This window comes from Mauremys mutica, chromosome 2 (genome assembly GCF_020497125.1).
Source record: "Mauremys mutica isolate MM-2020 ecotype Southern chromosome 2, ASM2049712v1, whole genome shotgun sequence".
NCBI classification, from domain to species: domain Eukaryota; kingdom Metazoa; phylum Chordata; order Testudines; family Geoemydidae; genus Mauremys; species Mauremys mutica.
Window position 1 is genome coordinate 265,505,353 of NC_059073.1, and position 18,208 is coordinate 265,523,560.

At 41.0% G+C, this 18,208-nt stretch overlaps 1 protein-coding gene across 1 annotated transcript in view; it reads left to right on the top strand.

Annotated features, from left to right (window-relative positions):
* SVIL (supervillin) overlaps positions 1 to 18,208 on the top strand; it is a 97,429-nt gene that overhangs the window by 63,882 nt on the left and 15,339 nt on the right. The window contains exons 19-31 of the mRNA XM_045005286.1: positions 5,492 to 5,581; positions 5,675 to 5,761; positions 7,143 to 7,320; positions 7,736 to 7,908; positions 9,365 to 9,520; positions 10,291 to 10,427; positions 10,930 to 11,077; positions 11,212 to 11,357; positions 12,759 to 12,934; positions 13,435 to 13,579; positions 13,993 to 14,269; positions 16,412 to 16,563; positions 17,895 to 18,000. Of these exons, the coding sequence (XP_044861221.1) occupies positions 5,492 to 5,581; positions 5,675 to 5,761; positions 7,143 to 7,320; positions 7,736 to 7,908; positions 9,365 to 9,520; positions 10,291 to 10,427; positions 10,930 to 11,077; positions 11,212 to 11,357; positions 12,759 to 12,934; positions 13,435 to 13,579; positions 13,993 to 14,269; positions 16,412 to 16,563; positions 17,895 to 18,000 (1,971 nt within the window). The remainder of the gene's footprint in view (positions 1 to 5,491; positions 5,582 to 5,674; positions 5,762 to 7,142; positions 7,321 to 7,735; positions 7,909 to 9,364; positions 9,521 to 10,290; positions 10,428 to 10,929; positions 11,078 to 11,211; positions 11,358 to 12,758; positions 12,935 to 13,434; positions 13,580 to 13,992; positions 14,270 to 16,411; positions 16,564 to 17,894; positions 18,001 to 18,208) is intronic.

Here is an 18,208-nt window from a genome sequence, read left to right on the forward strand (position 1 = left end):
TTTGACAATCGAAGTGCTCTGTCTCATTAAGAACTGAGAGAGTTAGCTATTGACCTGTAGCTGACTTCTTATTGCAAGAATCTCTCAAAATATTTAGCAAATGTACATCTACTTATTTTTTTTATAATGAGTTGCATTTAGGCTATGAAACAGAATTCACCAGTAACTTTACTGTTATGCTGGTATCCTTGGGATACCATAATGAGCTGAAGGATTTACAGCAGATTTTCTGCCCAGAACAAATAATTGGGGTCTCTTAGAATCATAGAATCAGCCAACCACAAAACCCTGGTTTCTGATCCTAAATTGAATAGGGATCTGTACAGATTGTCCATGTAAAAGTCAAAATATCAAGAAAGGCTCACCCTCTTTAGTCAGTGGACCTAGAAAGGTAGCCAGTGGTGTCAATAAATGCTGGTCCTTGCCACACTAACTTTCTGCCATCTTCACCATGTTGTGTGACCAGGGCCAGAAATATCACTCTTATTAGCATCCCTGTATGTCACCATATTACAGAGTGGGCCACATCTCAATAGAAAATAGAACGGATCTCCAGGACAGAGCTGGGCAAATAACTGATTTTTTGTTTGTTTGTTTTTTATTGGCAGTTCTGAAAAATCAACAAACATTCGGGTTCGGGTCAAATGAAAAATGTGTTTGACGCAAAAGGAAACATTTTGTTTCTGTTTGTGGGAAGTTTTGTAATGTAAAAGCAAAGGAGGGGTTTGGACTTGGCATTCCCATGTTGCAGGAGAGTGCCCTAACCACTGTGAGCTCATCTTGCATTGGTCTGTGGCAGAGTTGCTACTCCAGTACATCCCCTCCTGGCTAGCTGTAGCACTTGTACTTCAGTTTTCCCCTACTGTCCTTCAGCCTACTCAAGCTGTAGAAGTCTCCTGGCCCTCTGGCCAAACTAAAATTGGAGAGAGTCCAGCGGGGGGCAACAAAAATGATTTAGGGGGCTGGAGCACATGACTTATGAGGAGAGGCTGAGGGAACTGGGATTGTTTAGTCTGCAGAAGAGAAGAATGAGGAGGGATTTGATAGCTGCTTTCAACTACCTGAAAGGGGGTTCCAAAGAGGATAGTTCTAGATGGTTCTCAGTGGTAGCAGATGACAGAACAAGGAGTAATGGTCTCAAGTTGCAGTGGGGGAGGTTTAGGTTGGATATTAGGAAAAACTTTTTCACTAGGAGGAAGTGAAACACTGGAATAGGTTACCTAGGGAGATGGTGGGATCTCCTTCCTTAGAGGTTTTTAAGGTCAGGCTTGACAAAGCCCTGGCTGGGATGATTTAGTTGGGAATTGGTCCTGCTTTGAGCAGGGGGTTGGACTAGATGACCTCCTGAGGTCCCTTCCAACCCTGAGATTCTATGATTCTACTTCATAGAGTCCTGCCCCTTCCAGGGCCCCACAGGGGTCCAGCCCAGGCCTGCGCATCTACACAGCAATTCTAGTCCTGCAACCCACGCCTGTGTCAGCTGTATGTCTACACAGGGATTAAAAGCCCCAACGCACAGCTGTGGCTAGTCTGGGTCAGTGGGCTTCAGGTGTGGGAGTAAAAATTGTTGTGTAGATGTTCAGACTTGGGCTGGACCCCGAACTATGGGACCCTGCGAGGATAAGAGGATCCCAGAGCTTGGGCTCCAGTCCAAGCCTGAACGTCTACACATCAATTTTTAGTCCCGCAGCCGGAGTCAGCTGACCTGGACCAGCCGCAGGTTTTTTATCCCTTTATCGAAGTCCAGCAGAAATACTCAAAACGATGGAATATTCAGCCCACTTGGGCTCAGCAGGCCACCTCTTCCTTGACCACTGTAACTTGTCCCTACACCTAGACCCATGTTCCTGTGCCCCCAGAGGCTAGCTCGCTCTTCCCTTTTTTCAGGGGTTCAAGCAGGCTTTCACTCTTCGGGGTTCCAGCTCACCCTGGGGGTAGCCTGTATGCTCTTTTCCCCTCTCTGCTTCCCAGCCTCCTTTCAGGCTGTTTGCCAGAAAATAGGTGCTTCCCTCTCCTCTCTTCTGGTTATCCCCCCTCCAACTGGACTCACCCAGCTCTTTATGAGAATCCCCTGCTGGGTCCAATCAATAGGTTGAGCCACCTGTTCTCCAGTCAGCCTGATCTGTCACAGGCTGGACCATTAAGGGCCAGCCAGCCTGTGTTGGTGTCACTCTCAATCTCTCTTGTTGAAGCAGTTCTGTTTGGTATGAAAGACTTGAATAGTCACTGAGCCAAAGAACATGAGTGACCCTTAGACTGGAGGTTAGGGTTCTCATCTGGGAGGTGGGAGACCTCAGACAGAGCGGGGAATTGAACCAAGGTGTAGTACGTCCCCGGTGAGTGCCCTAACACCTGGGCTAAACATTATTGGTTTTTTTGCTCACTGGAGCAGCCAGAGGAAGCTCTTCATCTCTATGCCAAAAATGTAATTGACAGTAAAACTATGGAGTACACTCATAATGCAGGGTTGGAAGGTCCCACCTGTTGATGTTGGGGTAGCAGGGGTGCAACCTTGAAACGTCTCTAGCTTTGGACGTGATTGTCCAGTCCTGCACCAGGGACTTTAGATCCAAACGTAAAATACTGCATGATGGTATGTTTAAAAAATAAAACGCACAGTAGATTCCTTGAATAGACAACTCGTGTTTCCTTTAGAGTATGTTAATTTTAAAAGTAACTGAATTACATGGGATCATTTCAAACTTCCAGAAATCTTTAGATTCATTTGAACCAGGAGATGAAATGATATTCCTTCTTTCCACTAGGGTCTAAGATTGAAAATGATAATTCCTTGATTCGTAGAATTAGTGCTTTAATGACATGACGGATTATTTTCAACACACAATGGCAAAGACAAACTGTCACACTGAAGAGTTGCTAGAAGGCCAGAATAAGATTGCTAATATTTTCATATTTCTGTTTCAGTTATGGTAATGACAACAATTTGTAGGGTCAAACTCAAAGTTCTGTCCTTCATCTTAAAAAGTGCTAATTTCATAAGCCAGAAGGGACCATTATTATGATCATCTAGTATTACCTTTTGCATCACACAGGCCGTAAAATTTCACCAAGTCGTTCCTGCACCATACCCAGAACTTCTAGCAGGACTGAAGTTGTGAAGGTTGCGTATAATCACAGAATCCGTGACCAACTGATAGCCTTAGTTATACCCGCAGTACACTTGACAAACCAGGAAAATTATTTTAGTAGCAGCATTCTGTATGTATTTAAGGGGGAAAGTTGTAAACATCAAGGCCAGAGAGAAGGTTGCAAGCCTTAAGAGGGGAGGGAATTAGGGCCTGAACAAGACTTTAGTGAGCTGGGGCAGAAAGGAAAAGTCAGGTCCTGGAGATGTGTTATAGGTAAGTGTCTACCAAATTTGCAGCTGTGAAAATCGCATCACAAACTGTGAAATCTGGTCTCTTGCGTATTTTTATACTATAGGGTAAAAGTACTCAGTGTTTCTCAAACTGTGGAATCTAACCCAAAAGGGGATCACAAGTCCAGTGTAAGAGGGGTCACAGCATTCCCACCCCTACCTCTGAGCTACCTTCACAGCTGAGCGTCTGGCAGCCACCAGCAGCAGTGCAGCCTTCAGAGCTAAGCAGCAGGCCAGCAACTGCCGCTTTCAGCTGTTCCTTCAGAGCCAGGTGGCTGGAGAGCAGCAGCTGCTGGCCAGCTGCCCAGCTCCGAAGGTGGCACCGCCACCAGCAGCAGCACAGAAGCAATGGTGGCATGATATGGTATTGCCACCCCTACTTCTGCACTGCTGCTGCTGGCAGCTGCGCTGCTCCCAGGAGCTGGGCACCCAGCCAGCAGCCGCCATTCTCCAGCTGTTATAAAGGCCGTACCACCACATCCCCCTGTTTTATGAAGGGTGCCTAAGATACTTCCCACCCCAAAAAAAATTTTTTTGGCTGAAACTATTCAGCAAATTTGTAAATTGTTTTAGCTCAACCAAAACTGCATTTTTTTGCCAAATAAACTATTCATCTGAAAAATTTCACCCAGTCCTTTTCATTGGCCATTTCCTTGTCCTATTTGTGATCTCCCAGACCTTCTCCACACACCCTACCATCTGTGATTGTGTAACATCCTTGTGGGAACTGCATTAGGTGTTTAATGGAGAGGTAACATTAGGAAAATAATGTATTTCTAGCTGCTGGTAATCAGGGATCCGGTGCCATGTGAATTACCATCTCTCTGTGGGCCTTCAGCAGATGCTCAGTGGGCCACAGATTGAAGGCTGAGAATGTGAGCCAAACATCCCAAAGTGCTTGAGGCTAGCAGTTGCTCTTAAAATAAATAAATAAAAGAGAGAGAGAGAAGAAAAAAAATTGGGGAGGGAACTGCTCAGTTACTGTGGATGTTAGTGTTGTAGAGGAAGCTGGAGAGCCATTGACATTCGTACTGGTTAGAAGTAGTCTGGGCTGGATTTTATTTACATATATGCACCATTTATGTATTGCCTAGATGAAGGAATTATCAAAGATCAGATTTAAATTAAATGGCAAGGTAAAAACGCAACAAAACATACAAAATCAAATGACTGTTTTTTTCCTTCAGTCTTAATCACTTTGTGGTTGAAGAGTCTTGTGTCTCCAAATTGGCAAATGAACGTTTATCACCCCCGGGAGCTGCTCTCTGCACTGATTTGTTCATCCAGCAGCAGGGGGAGTTGTGTGATCAGTCCAGGCACTCTCTCATCTATACTCCATTGGCCAAAGGCTTTACCGGCTACTTTAAAATCTGCCCCAAGCTCAGGCCTCTTAATTAGTAGCAAAATGTGTCTTCGTTAATAAGCTGCCCAATTGTGTTCTATATTCACTTCAGTGTTTTGGTAATTACTGCATGCTAGGGCTTGCTCCAGGGTGATGTGTCTTTGATACAAAGATAATGAAAGGAGTTGTTAAACTGATGCAGCTTCAATTTTTATCTGAGGAAAACAGTAAAGTTTCCAAAACAAGACTTAAACCTGAGCTCCTCGGTAATTAACAGACAGTTACTACATGGAAAAACAGTCATTACATTTTTAAAAGGTATTAAATATACAGGATGCAGCCTTTAAATCTGAATCTACTGTTTTGCTTCCCCTGTAACTCCTGTCTCTGAACCTGCGTATGCAAGCCACAGAGCCCCATGGACTTTGGCTGCTGGTGGGAATGGGGAAGGGAATTGTCTTGACATTTCAAGCCTTTCTTTTTGCTACCTTGCTTAGTAGATGTGTGAAGATTATTTCCATAGATTATGTTCTAAACAAGAGCTCAGCAGATTCCCAGCAAATCATTTATTTTGCACAAAAACATTGTCTGATATGCACAATGGTACATACAATCCAAACCATATAAAATTTAAAATAAGCACAAAGGGTTGTTTTAATAGAAAACCCATTTCCCACACTAGGTTACGTTAACAGGCATTTGTTTGCAAGAATAAAGCCTCATAGTTTACAATGGATGTGGCAATCTGAAAGACTCTGCTTATTCTGCAGGCTTGGCATCACCTACTGCCATAACTCCAGTGGCATCCCCTTTCTGTAACAGGCTGAAGTCTACCACTCCAATTTCAAAGCCTCTGGAAGGTAGGTAATCAAAAATAGCTGAAACTTATGATGAGGCTTTTCTATGTGCTTTAATCACACTGTAACTATTTTTAATATTTTCATTTTGCTTAGAAATAGAAGCCAGGCCTGATATGCAATTAGAATCAGACATGAAGCTAGACAAGCTGGAAACATTCTTGGGAAGGCTGAATAACAAAGGTATGTAAGAGTAATTTGAGAATGTAATAGACTCCATACCTGATTTTTCAAATCAGTTAATGTATTTTAGTTACAGTACCTGGTAGCAGAACTTTGTGTACTTGTATTGCTCATTTCACCAAGACCATAGCAAAGGTTGTATGCTTTTTTTGTGATTCAGTCTTTGCAAAATTTTGTTAGTCACCGCCTGCTATTTGTTTTGTAGACTACAAAAAGCCTTTTTTAAAATGGTCATTCTTTTTTTGTACTGTCTCATCCCCACACACACACCCCACATCTTTTCCCATTACATTTTTGCTTCTAGTTAGTGCTTCGTTTGTAATGAAAGACATGCCAGGCCTCAAGCAGTTTTTTTACATTCATAACTGATACAACAAACCCAGAGGTGCTGAGGCTCTGACTTGCCAAGTTTAGAGGTGCCAAGGCTCAGCCCTGGCAAACCTGGCACAAATTAAGAACTGCTTCTAGCAGATTATCCAGATAACATTATAAAGTCGTATCACCACTTCAGACTTTGCATAAGAACCTGTCATTTCTTATGATAATCTGGCTTCAAATGCTGGTTCATTGTTTTAATCTTACTAATATCAAACCAGTGCATTGGTCATCTTCCTCCAAAGTGATTTTTAAAAATCTTTTTATAGTGTCTTTTTATAAATTCACTTTATAACTTGGTGTGTCTGGTTATAAACTAAGTTGTCCCCACATCTAGACATTTGAAGTTTTCCCATCTTTGTTTTGGGACCAAGACCTTATTTTCATATCTGGCATTGTGTCAATCATGTCAGAAATAAATAAGTGTTTACTATTCACTGGAGGAGGTTAAAATCTGCCATTTAATGTGGTGAGGCACTAAAATAAGATCTGGATTGTGCCACTCTTCTTAACCCTGAGTAGTGTCTTTCCCTACAAGTAACCCTGATACATTACTTGAGGTGAGGATGGCAGAATTTGGCCTTCATTCTTCAGTGTAGAAAATTCATGCTACTGAGCACCACAGGCCCCGCGTGTATCACTGTTGTGTCAAGCGATCTCATCTTAGGCTAGCTTTTAAATTTTATCTCTCAGTTTAAAAAAAAAAGAAGAGAAAAACAAAAGACTGCCACACACAACTTTAAGGTCAGAAACCCAGCACAGTATTTAAGAGAATCTTTCTTTTATCTGTAAAAAGCGACAGAGAGTCCTGTGGCACCTTACAGACTAACAGAAGTATTGGAGCATAAGCTTTCATGGGTGAATACAAAGTGGGTATTCACCCACGAAAGCTTATGCTCCAATACTTCTATTAGTCTGTAAGGTGCCACAGGACTCTTTGTCGCTTTTTACAGATCCAGCCTAACACGGCTACCCCTCTGATACTTCCTTTTATCTGTATCTGCAGTTGGTGGGATGCAAGAAACTGTGCTAACGGTCACAGGAAAATCGGTGAAAGAGGTGATGAAGCTGGACGATGATGAAACCTTTTCCAAATTTTACCGTCACATGGACTGCCCCACTTCCACAGTGCCTTTGGAACTTGATGAGGACTTTGATGCCATCTTTGATCCTTATGCACCAAAGTGAGCTCCTTCTCTTTCACTATTCTGAATGAATAAATATAATTTTTTCCATGATGTCTTACAAATGGCTGTTGGTCTCCCCTTTTTACCGCTCCCCTCCCCTCCCATCTTTACCCAACAAGAGAAACCTTCCAACTTAACCAAATCTTTGCCCAGAGTTGGCTAACTTTAATCACAGATATGCAGAGCTTGCCAAAATATTCAGTTGTAGACATTTTTTTTGTTTAGATGTCTCTTAACAGTGGCCACATCCAATTCTTCTCTGGATTTCTTGGATACCCTTACGCATGCGTCAGTGAACTGACTTCAGCTTTAAATATCATCCCAGTACAGAGCAAGTCTGCAATCATTAGTGGCTTTTGACTAACACCAATTATGTCATCTGAAGATTATAAAACTTTCATTTGCTGCTTAGGTTAACTTCTTCTGTAGCAGAGCACAAACGTGCCGTGAGACCTATGCGCAGAGCTCAGGCTTCAAGGAACCCCCTGAAATTGCTGGCTGCACGAGAGGATATTCTTCATGAATACACCGAACAAAGATTAAATATTGCCTTCATGGAGTCAAAGCGAATGAAAGTAGAAAAAAGTAAGTCAATTTGATGGCTCTTATGTGCCATTCTAGTAGTGAAGGGCTAAAAAAAATATTACGCATAACACTCTGAGAATTCATCATTCGGTTTTCAGTTAGAAAGCTGAACATCGGTAAAATATTGAACCCCAGTGGAACAAGAAAGAAGTGAGGTTACCTACTTCAGTACTCTGATACCAACTTTTCCAGTCTATTCAACCAGTGAAGAGAGAGCAACACTGAGTTTTTGAGAGATTGGGTAAAGTTTGGAGGAGAAGGCTGAACATGCCACTAGCAGCTGAGATAAAATGCATCTTTAGTATGATGACAAATTGCTCTCTTTTCCCAACAGAAGAATAAGTCTAGTTTGTCAGAAATAGACCAACTTTTGTTCTTGTAAATTTCCCTCAATCTCATGGCCATAATTATCCCTCAAGAATTCAGAACTGACCTCCTAACTCCAAACCATTAGCTTCCCTACAAAGTAACTGTATTCTGGCAGGAACTTGCAGTGAAGTGTATTAGTGACATTGTGTTCTCATGATAACCACAGTATTAACAAGTCACAGTAGTGCAATGTTTCTTCAGAGTTTATTTTGCAAAACATCATTACAGTCAAGAGTTTCCCTTTTGCCACTGCAGTGAAGAGAACTAATCTCTATGTTGCCTGTATTGATGAAAACAAATTCTGTGTGGTATTGTACTTTGCAGTGTTCTACTAAATAATCTGTTCCACCTTGTATTTAGCTGTGACACTCTGAGTACCTTTCCCAGACCTGAAGAAGAGCTCTGTGGAGCTCAGATGCTTGTCTCTTTCTCCAGCAGAAGTTGGTCCAATGAAAGATCTTAGCTCACCCACTTTGTCTCTCTAGTATTGTGATGTAATGTAAAGAGACGCATTAATCTGAATTATAAAGTTCTGAAATCATTTGTTTTGGTTGAGAAATAGGCATTAATTGTGAAGAATTGAGATTCTTTTAGAATTCTACAATAAGCTGACTCTGAGACTTTGGAGTGTGTAAATGCCTGTTGTATCACAATGGCTGAGACAAATTTGAAGGGAATTGCAACTAATTAGTCTTGGCTTCTCTCTCAGCGTCATTAATCATTTATATTTGCATCACAAATGTACGCTGCACTTCCCAAAATATTGAGTAAGATATTTCTTAAGTTGGAATTTCTGAAAGTAAAATGTGTTTGGTCAACTGATCGTTGACAGTTTACTATGGGATGATATCTAGAAACTTGCCTAATGATTAAGACGAGCAGAGTCTTTGGACTAGCTGTTAACTTTAAATTCAACCTGTTTTTTGTTGTCTTTTTCAGTGGCAACAACAAAAAAAGCTGAAAATGAGCCATGCAAGAAAAAAATCTAATAAAATATAGAAACGAAACATAATGTGTTTTTTTTGTTTTTGTTTTTTGCTTTTTGTGTCTCCTGTTTGGTTTTTTGTTTTGTTTTTGTGTGTGTAAGTGTCTACAAACTCAAATTTCTCAGAAGTAGCACTTGCTGGCTTAGCAAGCAAAGAAAACTTCAGCAGCGTCAGTTTACGAAGTGTCAATCTAACTGAACAAAACTCCAACAACAGTGCTGTGCCGTACAAGAAACTGATGCTCTTGCAAATTAAAGGTATGCAAGAAGGTTTTATATTATCAAGACGTATTCATTATGGTAACATCCAAAGGCTCCTGTAGAAGTTGGAGCCCCACTATATTGACAAAGAAGCCCCTGCCCTGGAAAGTATACAGCCTAAAACAAGTGGAGGTTATGAGTCATGGATATAACATGCCATGTAAATGAACATGGTGGTGACTGGCACGGCTTTGGTAAGGAAAGAGGAGAGGATAAACTTCAGGATTTCTGTTTTTCTGTTCCTGTGGGGTTTATCTCTCTAATATTTGCCTCTATTCTGGTACCCGTTACTACCCACTTTCCACTTGCAGTAAGAATACCATAATGCCATTTCAATTATTCTTGCAACACATTATTACTGAGCCTAATCTCTGCTAAATACTACTTGTTTGGCAAGTCAGAATCTTTAAAACTTGTTATTGATTCTATGATTGTCTAGTAAGGCAATAAAGTAGTTTCACAAATGCTAAAGGCTATGGATTTTGGCTGCTTTTTATGCCATTCTTTTTCTTTTCTCCAGTGGGGTATAAAATTGTCAAGGCAGGAACAAATGGCAATATAGAAATATCAGCTAATAGAAGAAAACAAATTGTTTCCCCCAAGTATGAACCCTGTGCTGTTCTTTCTTCATTCTTCTAATGAAAGACTTTTGGGAATGGATTATTAGTGCAATGGGATCAAGTTTCTCTTTCATTCAAAATAATTAGGTCTTCAAAGATTGATGGCAGTATTTTTAGGAATATAATTATCCTGGTTTTATATTTTAGGAAGAAGACATGTTCAGACAAGATTAGTTGAACCAAGGGCTTCATCACTGAACAGTGGTGACTGCTTCCTGTTGTTAACCCCACATTACTGTTTCCTGTGGGTAGGAGAGTTTGCAAACGTCATAGAAAAAGCTAAGGTTAGTCCACTAAAATGAGATCTCGCAGGCCAGTTCTTCCTTTCACATAATCATTCTTGATGCCAATTCTCTGAATAATCCAGTGCTGGAATATGTGCACAGTAGCATATCATTGATAATCAGTGGGAGGCAGATATCTTATTCCCCTAACCTCTGCATTTATTGGCAGCTGATGTGGGACATGCAAGTTGCAAAACCACAATAGAAAATAGGAAATCCTCTGGAAAGGGATTTGTATTCAAACAGAAAAATAGTTTGAATTGCAGGATGTCCTTTCTGTTTCTGCATTCATTAGGATCAGTTCTCATTGGAATTACAAATAAAAGCACTGGTGTGGTTGTCATTTTTCTCTAGCTTCTTGGTGTTTAATAAAAGAGAAGTAATGACCATTACCACTGTTACCAAGCGTGCTGTCTCCTTTCTCACTCCTGCACTTTCCCTCGACTGAACGGGCACAAATGACTTAACCGATCCTATTCAGCTAATTATGTTAATCTCTTAGGCATCAGAACTTGCAACTTTAATTCAGACAAAGAGGGAACTCGGCTGTAGAGCTTCTTATGTACAGACCATAGAAGAAGGGATAAATACCCATACTCATGCTGCCAAAGACTTCTGGAAACTCCTCAGTGGTCAGACAAGTTACCAGTGTAAGAGTTTTTATATTTTCACTATTTCAGCCCCTGATGTTTTATCATAGTAAAATAGCTGAATTAGCCATTCCAATGTAGAGAAATTTAATATTAGAACATTGAGTATTTATGATTTTTTTTTTCTCTTCAAGCTGCTGGAAACCCCGAGGAAGATGAAATGTATGAAGCTGCAATAATAGAAACAAATTGCATCTATCGTTTAGTAGATGATAAACTTATTCCTGATGACGACTACTGGGGGAAAATGCCAAGATGTACTCTGCTACAATCCAAAGAGGTACAGTAAGTTACGTTTAGGAGTTTGAATCTGGAACACTTAACACTTCCTCTGGAAGATACTGATGGTCTGATTTTCAGTAAGTTTGTAGGCACACAATTGCAAATACATATCTGCAAACTTACTGAAAATCAGGTCCTTTGTACTTCTGATACTTTAAACCCTTCACTGCCAGAGACCGACCATCTGCAGAGCCCTTGGTACCACAAAAGTAAAGAAAAATTAGAATGTATTTTCTCAACACTGACAACTTTTAAAGACTTCCAACCCTTTTTGTCCATGGTGGGTTCTTTTGTTTCCAGTCCATCCAAGTCTAAACCAGACAGTCCTAACTGTGTTTTGTCTCCCCTTCCCAAAACTCTTTTCCAGCCTCAGTAAATTCTCACTGCAGCCACATCATTCAACCAGGAGGGATTGAAAGTAGGTTTTTAGAACAAGTCAATATTGCTTTGTGATCAGTAAGAACTTTCAATTCTCCCGTGAATTCACTCCCTCATAAGCAAATTCCTCTGTAGCATTCCTAGTACAGTAACTCCTCACTTAACGTTGTAGTTATGTTCCTGAAAAATGCGACTTTAAGTGAAACGATGATAAATCCAATTTTCCCATAAGATTTAATGTAAATGCGGGGGGTTAGGTTCCAAGAAAAAAATTGGGGGGCAGACAAAAGGTATTATATACTGTATAGTACTGTACTGTACTGTGGTTGGGAAGTGCCCCAGGCTTACCCCGCACAGGCAGAGCCCGCTGCATGCAAGGATGCTAGGAAGCACCTTTGCAGCAACAGCGGCAGCTTCCCCGGAGAAGAACAGGCCCCGACTGCCAGGGGATGCTCCAGGCCCACCTCTTCCCACCCCCACTCCACCTCCTCTCTGGAGCACACCGCATCCCCGCTCCTCCCCCGCCCCCTCCGAAACTCCTAAGCACCGCCATACAGCTGTTTGGCAGTGGGGGGAAGCACTGGGGGGGGAGGAGGCGGACAAGAGGAACTTATGCAATGCTCCCTTGTAAAGTCGCTGCTTTTCCACAGAATCTCACAAGCAGTGGACAGAGCAGGCAGCCAAAAGATGTTATAAGGGAGCATTGCACAACTTTAAACGAGCATGTTCCCTAATTGAGCAGTGACGTAACTTTGAAACAACGTTAAGCGGGAGGACATTAAGTGAGGAGTTACTATACTTGCTTACCAAATATGCAAGTAATCAGGCCCTTAAGTCAAACCCAAATGCTATGCTGTGGCTACTATTTCATTGTCGGCTCCTTTTGTCACATAGGACATTTGTAAGTATTTGTTTCGCTACGTTAATTAGATCACAACCTGGCCATTGTTATACTAAAGAGTTTTTGGTATAACTGAGCATATTTTCCCTGCAGTTAAATTGCTACTGTAATTATTTCTAGGTTCTGGTTTTTGATTTCGGCAGTGAAGTATATGTGTGGCATGGGAAAGAAGTCACATTAGCACAGAGAAAAGTAGCATTCCAGCTGGCCAAACATTTGTGGAATGGAACATTTGACTACGCCAATTGTGACATAAATCCTCTAGACCCTGGAGAGTGCAATCCCCTTATACCAAGGTACCAAACTTACAGCTGTTACAGTACTTTTGCTCTCTTATTGATATACTGGGGACATACATTATTGGGAGTTAATGCAACTGAATTCCCTTAGACTGGGTCAGTGTGTAAATGCCAGCTGCCATTTTTCTTTGTGGAAACAATGGCTTTTAGTTGCCATGAGCCGGCATGATATAACATGTAAAGTTGTGCCAGCTGAGGAGCTGTGTATTGGCAAATAAACATTCAGGGAGGCAAAATCTTTCAGGCTGCCTTGGTCCATCATAAAGAAGAAGGTACACAGCCGTTTGCTTTCCTTTGCTGGCCACCTTTAAAATCCTACATCCTACTGGCAAATGTTTCATATCTGAATAGTTTCAGGCTTTATAATTTGCAAACTAGAGTAAAGACTTAGAAACCTGTATTGAACATGAGTTTTCTCAGGGATGTTAAAACATTCCATTTCTTGCATATATGTTAGTGTGTAATTTAATCCAGTTTTTTGTTTTTTTCTAATACAGAAAAGGACAAGGGCGTCCTGACTGGGCTATCTTTGGCAGACTCACAGAACATAATGAGACCATATTGTTCAAAGAAAAATTTCTTGATTGGACAGAATTGAAGAAACACAATGAGAAGAACTCTAGTGAATCTCTTCACCAGAAGGTAGAGCAAATAAACTTACTGAGTATTTTCAATACTTGATTTGTGTGTCTGTAATGGGAAGCCAATTTTGAATTCAAAACATGTAAGTGACTGATATTCATCAGTAGAAACGTAAGTTTTTTTGTCCTCAATGGTCTAAACTGCTTCCTTGATCATTCTGTCCTTAGAATGTCAACCAGAACAATATCATTGATGGTAAACCCACATACATGCTCTTAATCAACTAGTGTTTTGGGGGGGTTGATCAGTGCTTCAGAACTGGCTTTAGTACAAAAGGAAAACAGTACCACTGTGTCACAGAGTATCGCATACATTTGCTACTTGTATGTTTATAATTAAATCATTGGGTAAGAAGAAAAAAAATCTAAACATAGACCAAAAAAAAACCCCAACTGTTACGTGTCTTGTCACAGGAAGACTCCAAGTCTGACTTTAAACCATATGATGTCATGCTAATGGTACCGGTGCCCCAAACTACGGTTGGCACAGTCTTGGATGGAATAAATATTGGCCGTGGCTATGGATTTATTGAAGGAGAAGATGGGAGGCAGTTTGAAATTATCACTGCCTCAGTAGATGTCTGGCACATCCTGGAATTTGATTACAGTAGGCTGCCTAAACAAAGCATTGGACAGTTCCATGAGGGAGACACGTATGTGGTTAAATGGAAGTACATGGTGAGCACTGCAGGTTAGTGAATTTCTTCATGCTAGATACTGATGTCTGTGGCTAAAACAGCTAATGTTATAGCTAAATTTCCTTGCATGTGATGCACCCCACTAGTCAAACAAGACAGGAATTCACTTCCAGCATGTGGCCATTAAATGAATTTTGCAAGCAAGATATGAAATAGAATTCCTGGTAAAATCACTGCTGTTTTTCCTCTTCCCCACACCAAAATGTAATCTGTGCCATCACACAGCAGTTTTCCATGTGTTAGCTTACTTGCATCCAAATTGTAGCTGCGTAGTTCTGGTTTGCAAAAATGACTTGAGTGATGATATCAAGAGTAACTGTAATCTTCTTTAACGTAGAACTGAATCAGGTAGAGAGCTGGACTAGTGGCAGTGCTCTGAACTGACTTGCAAGAGATGTAGCTTTAGTTCCAGGTGAAGCCTTTGCCAGGTAGTGGAGAGAGGAACCAAGGGGGAAGCAAAAATCTGTGCTAGATAGTGAAGCCAAAGTGCCAAGAGGGAAGGACTCTCTCTTTGTGCTGGCTCTCCAAACACTCATCAGTGCATTTCAGCCTTGATTTGAAAATTCTTAACTGTGCTCCGATGAAAAGACTGAGTAGATAGATCTCTAGCAGACAACCAACTCGGGGTGATCTTTGCTGAGGTAGGGAACTGGTAGGGCTGTGCCTCACTCCATGCTTTCAAAATGGGGAATGAACTCCAGAAGAGGAGATGGCCCCATTGGTAAATAAAGTACGAACAGCCCCACAAATGAAAAGTGTGTTCCAAGGGGGCAAATGCCTTAATCAGCCACAGCACAAATATGGCTTCACTCTTAAAAGTAGTGAGAAAATGCAGATTAATGTGTGATTGTGGAGTCAAGATACTGCAGAATCCAATTAGAGGACAAAAGGGTGTGAATCTGAGAGGAGCTGCAGATGAAGTAAACCCAGACATGTGTGCTTTGTTGCAGAAACTTTTAAATAGAAAATTATCTGACTTAAACATGAAACCATAAGCTGATTCCATATGTAAAGAAAACAAAAGAAAACCAACTTCTTGCTCCTTGAAGAATTTTGGGTTTGTTTTTTTCCCCTTACACTTTGCAAATAGTTTGACCCTGAAAGTACACATCTGCTCAGTCGGGCTGGTTTTGTCAAAGGAGGCACCGCCTTTCACTGTTTTGAAGGGTTTAGGAAGAGACTGAGGCCAAGATTTTCAAGTAACTAGTGATTTTGGGTGCTCAATTTGAGATGACTTTAGAGGGGCCTGGATTTTCAGAGTGATTGTTCAGCACTTCTGAATGTCTGGTAGGTGTCAAAATAGATTTAGGAGACTAACTTTAAACTCCTGTTTTTGAAAATCTTGTCCTAATTGTGTCACAGGTTATTCAGAGAGTTCAGTAACTAAAGTAAAGCTTTCCATCAAGGGTTTTAATGTAGAACTTGTCTTTCTTCACACGTGCTTTTGATTACTAATTGTAATATTCAGACAATGAATAAAGGTCTTTTTAAAAAAAAAAATTCTTGGCTCCGAGTCCTCTGCTCAGACTAACATGGAGCATTTAGTTAATTGGAAAATGAAACTTTTAAAAGTAATCATGAGACTCTTTTCATGAAAGTTAAGTTATTAGCTTAGTGTTCTCTGATTGTCATACCTTGGAATCCCCTTGCAGTTTCGTTTTTTAATATAATTATACCAAGAAGAATTTTCATGTTCTGCCTGTAGCTGTCTCAACTGCTGCTGTTTCCAATATCGTTCAGCAGCCAGCTAATCTCTTGCTGCCAAAGAACAGTGTAATATGGAAAATGAGACACAGTGTGCTTTTTTTGTTGTTCGGTAACATGACTGTCCACACCATTCCATGTTGTCTGATTCTCTCAGGTGATGTTAATTATTTTACATGATCCTTCTTCTGGTTTGGAGGCCTTTGGCCAGTCAGTGGAGTCTGTGCGTGCAGCTTTACATCCACCAGATGATGTCCCTGTGAAGAATTGGCACATGCATCTTGCACTGCTTGACTTAATGTTTCTCAGATTGTGCGGGTATTCAGTGCTGCACTGGATTTCACATCACTGAGCTGGCTGGCTGGCCGGCCGTGCGCTCCACAACGCTAGCAATAGCGGTTTTCCTTCAACGTGAGCCATTTGTTTTGCAGTTGGAAGCAGACAAAAGGGAGAGCAGCAAGTAAGGGCTGTTGGAAAAGAGAAGTGTGTGTACTACTTTTGGCAAGGGAGGCACTCCACAGTGAGCGAGAAGGGGACGTCAGCACTGATGACTGTGGAGCTTGATGAAGAGAGAGGAGCACAGGTGAGCTGCCGACGTACCCACTATGTAGAAAGTGCTATGGGAAAACTGTACTAAAAAATTCTAGTACTGTCCAAATACCCAAATTTGGTGAGTAAATGTGGTGGTGGGATTTGGGGATCATCTTCTTTTTTTTTTTTTTTTTTTGGCTCCCTTTTAATGCAGAAGTTGTACCTATTGCCACTACATATACATATACAGCCCTCCAAAGTCCCCTTTGGACTTGCAGAACAACATTCCAGCATTGTAACAAATTGGTTACTTTGTGGATTATGTAATTCCAAGATCTGCCTTCTGGGAAGTCTGAGGAAGAATGTTTCTTCTCTCCTTCCCCCTGCTGTAGGTAAAGGCATAACTTGTAGATACATCCCCTGCCTTCAGGTTCAGAATCCAATTAATCCATATTCTCTCACACGACGAGTATCCAAAGAGCTCCAGTCATTCTGCTAAGCCCCATGAGAAGCATTTTCTGCCAGGCCAAGACAAAATTGAATTGTCTTTGCAAAGTATTGTAATGACATAGCTTGGGGAGCAGGCATGGGGTGAAGGGAGCAAAGGACATGATCTCATTTGACACCTCCCATACCAAATTCTGTGCAAGTGATTATAAACCAGTCTGTCCTACCCGTTTAATAAGCAACAATGTCCGTTCGATAATGACAAAACTTTTTAAGGCTTCATAGAAGCCAGCATTTTAAGCAATATTAAAGCATATTTGTACAGATGCTTCCTGACTTATGCAAGTGTTCCATTTTGGCATGCCTTGCGTAACTTGAATTGTCGTAAGTCGGAAACGTATACCCGACCATTACGCAAAAAAAAACCCCAAAACCTCCTATTTCTAGCTTACAGAACTTTTTCCGTAAGTGTGGATTTGCATAAATTGGGTTTGCATAACCCAGGAGGCGTCTGTATATGATTTTTACAATCTTCATAGGGCTGCCATATAACTATTGTCTCAAAATGTCTCAGTTCTTTGAGAAGATGGCTCCTGCCGTTAATGGACTTCAATGCTGTTTGAAAATAAACCAATTTAAATTACAATATAGTCAGTGCTAATTATCCTCTGAAATGTAAGATTGCTGAACACTGCAACATGGGTACAAGTTCCTCTTAGTTATGCAGTTCCTAACCAGAACAACATGTATGAGTCCCACTGAATGTTGATGTATTTGGCAGCTCAAACAATAGTCAGTGTTTTAACATATTAGAAAAACCACCCTTGTGGGTGGCCAGGACTATACTATTTTTAATACTCTGCCAAGAGGCAGTTTTTCCTCAATCTTTAAACTAATTTGCTGTGGTTTCGGTATTGTGGTGCTCTCCATTTCTAGGTACAAGTGCTTCAAGGAAAAGAACCACCATGCTTTCTGCAGTGCTTCCAGGGAGGGATGGTTGTGCATGCTGGAAGAAGGGAAGAGGAAGAAGAAAATACACAAAGTAAATCACTTATTAGATATATTTTTTTTCTGCTCCATGGTCCTCCTTTTCTGGAAAAATGGATTTTTAGATGAAGGCTAAACTAGCACTCATTCTATAACAAAGGGAATAGTGGAGCTTCTTCTGTAGATGATCTTTATCACGGGGCTTATACTCGTGCTTTCATTTTAGTTCACTCCTCACTTAAACTTAAAATGTGTTTCGTTGG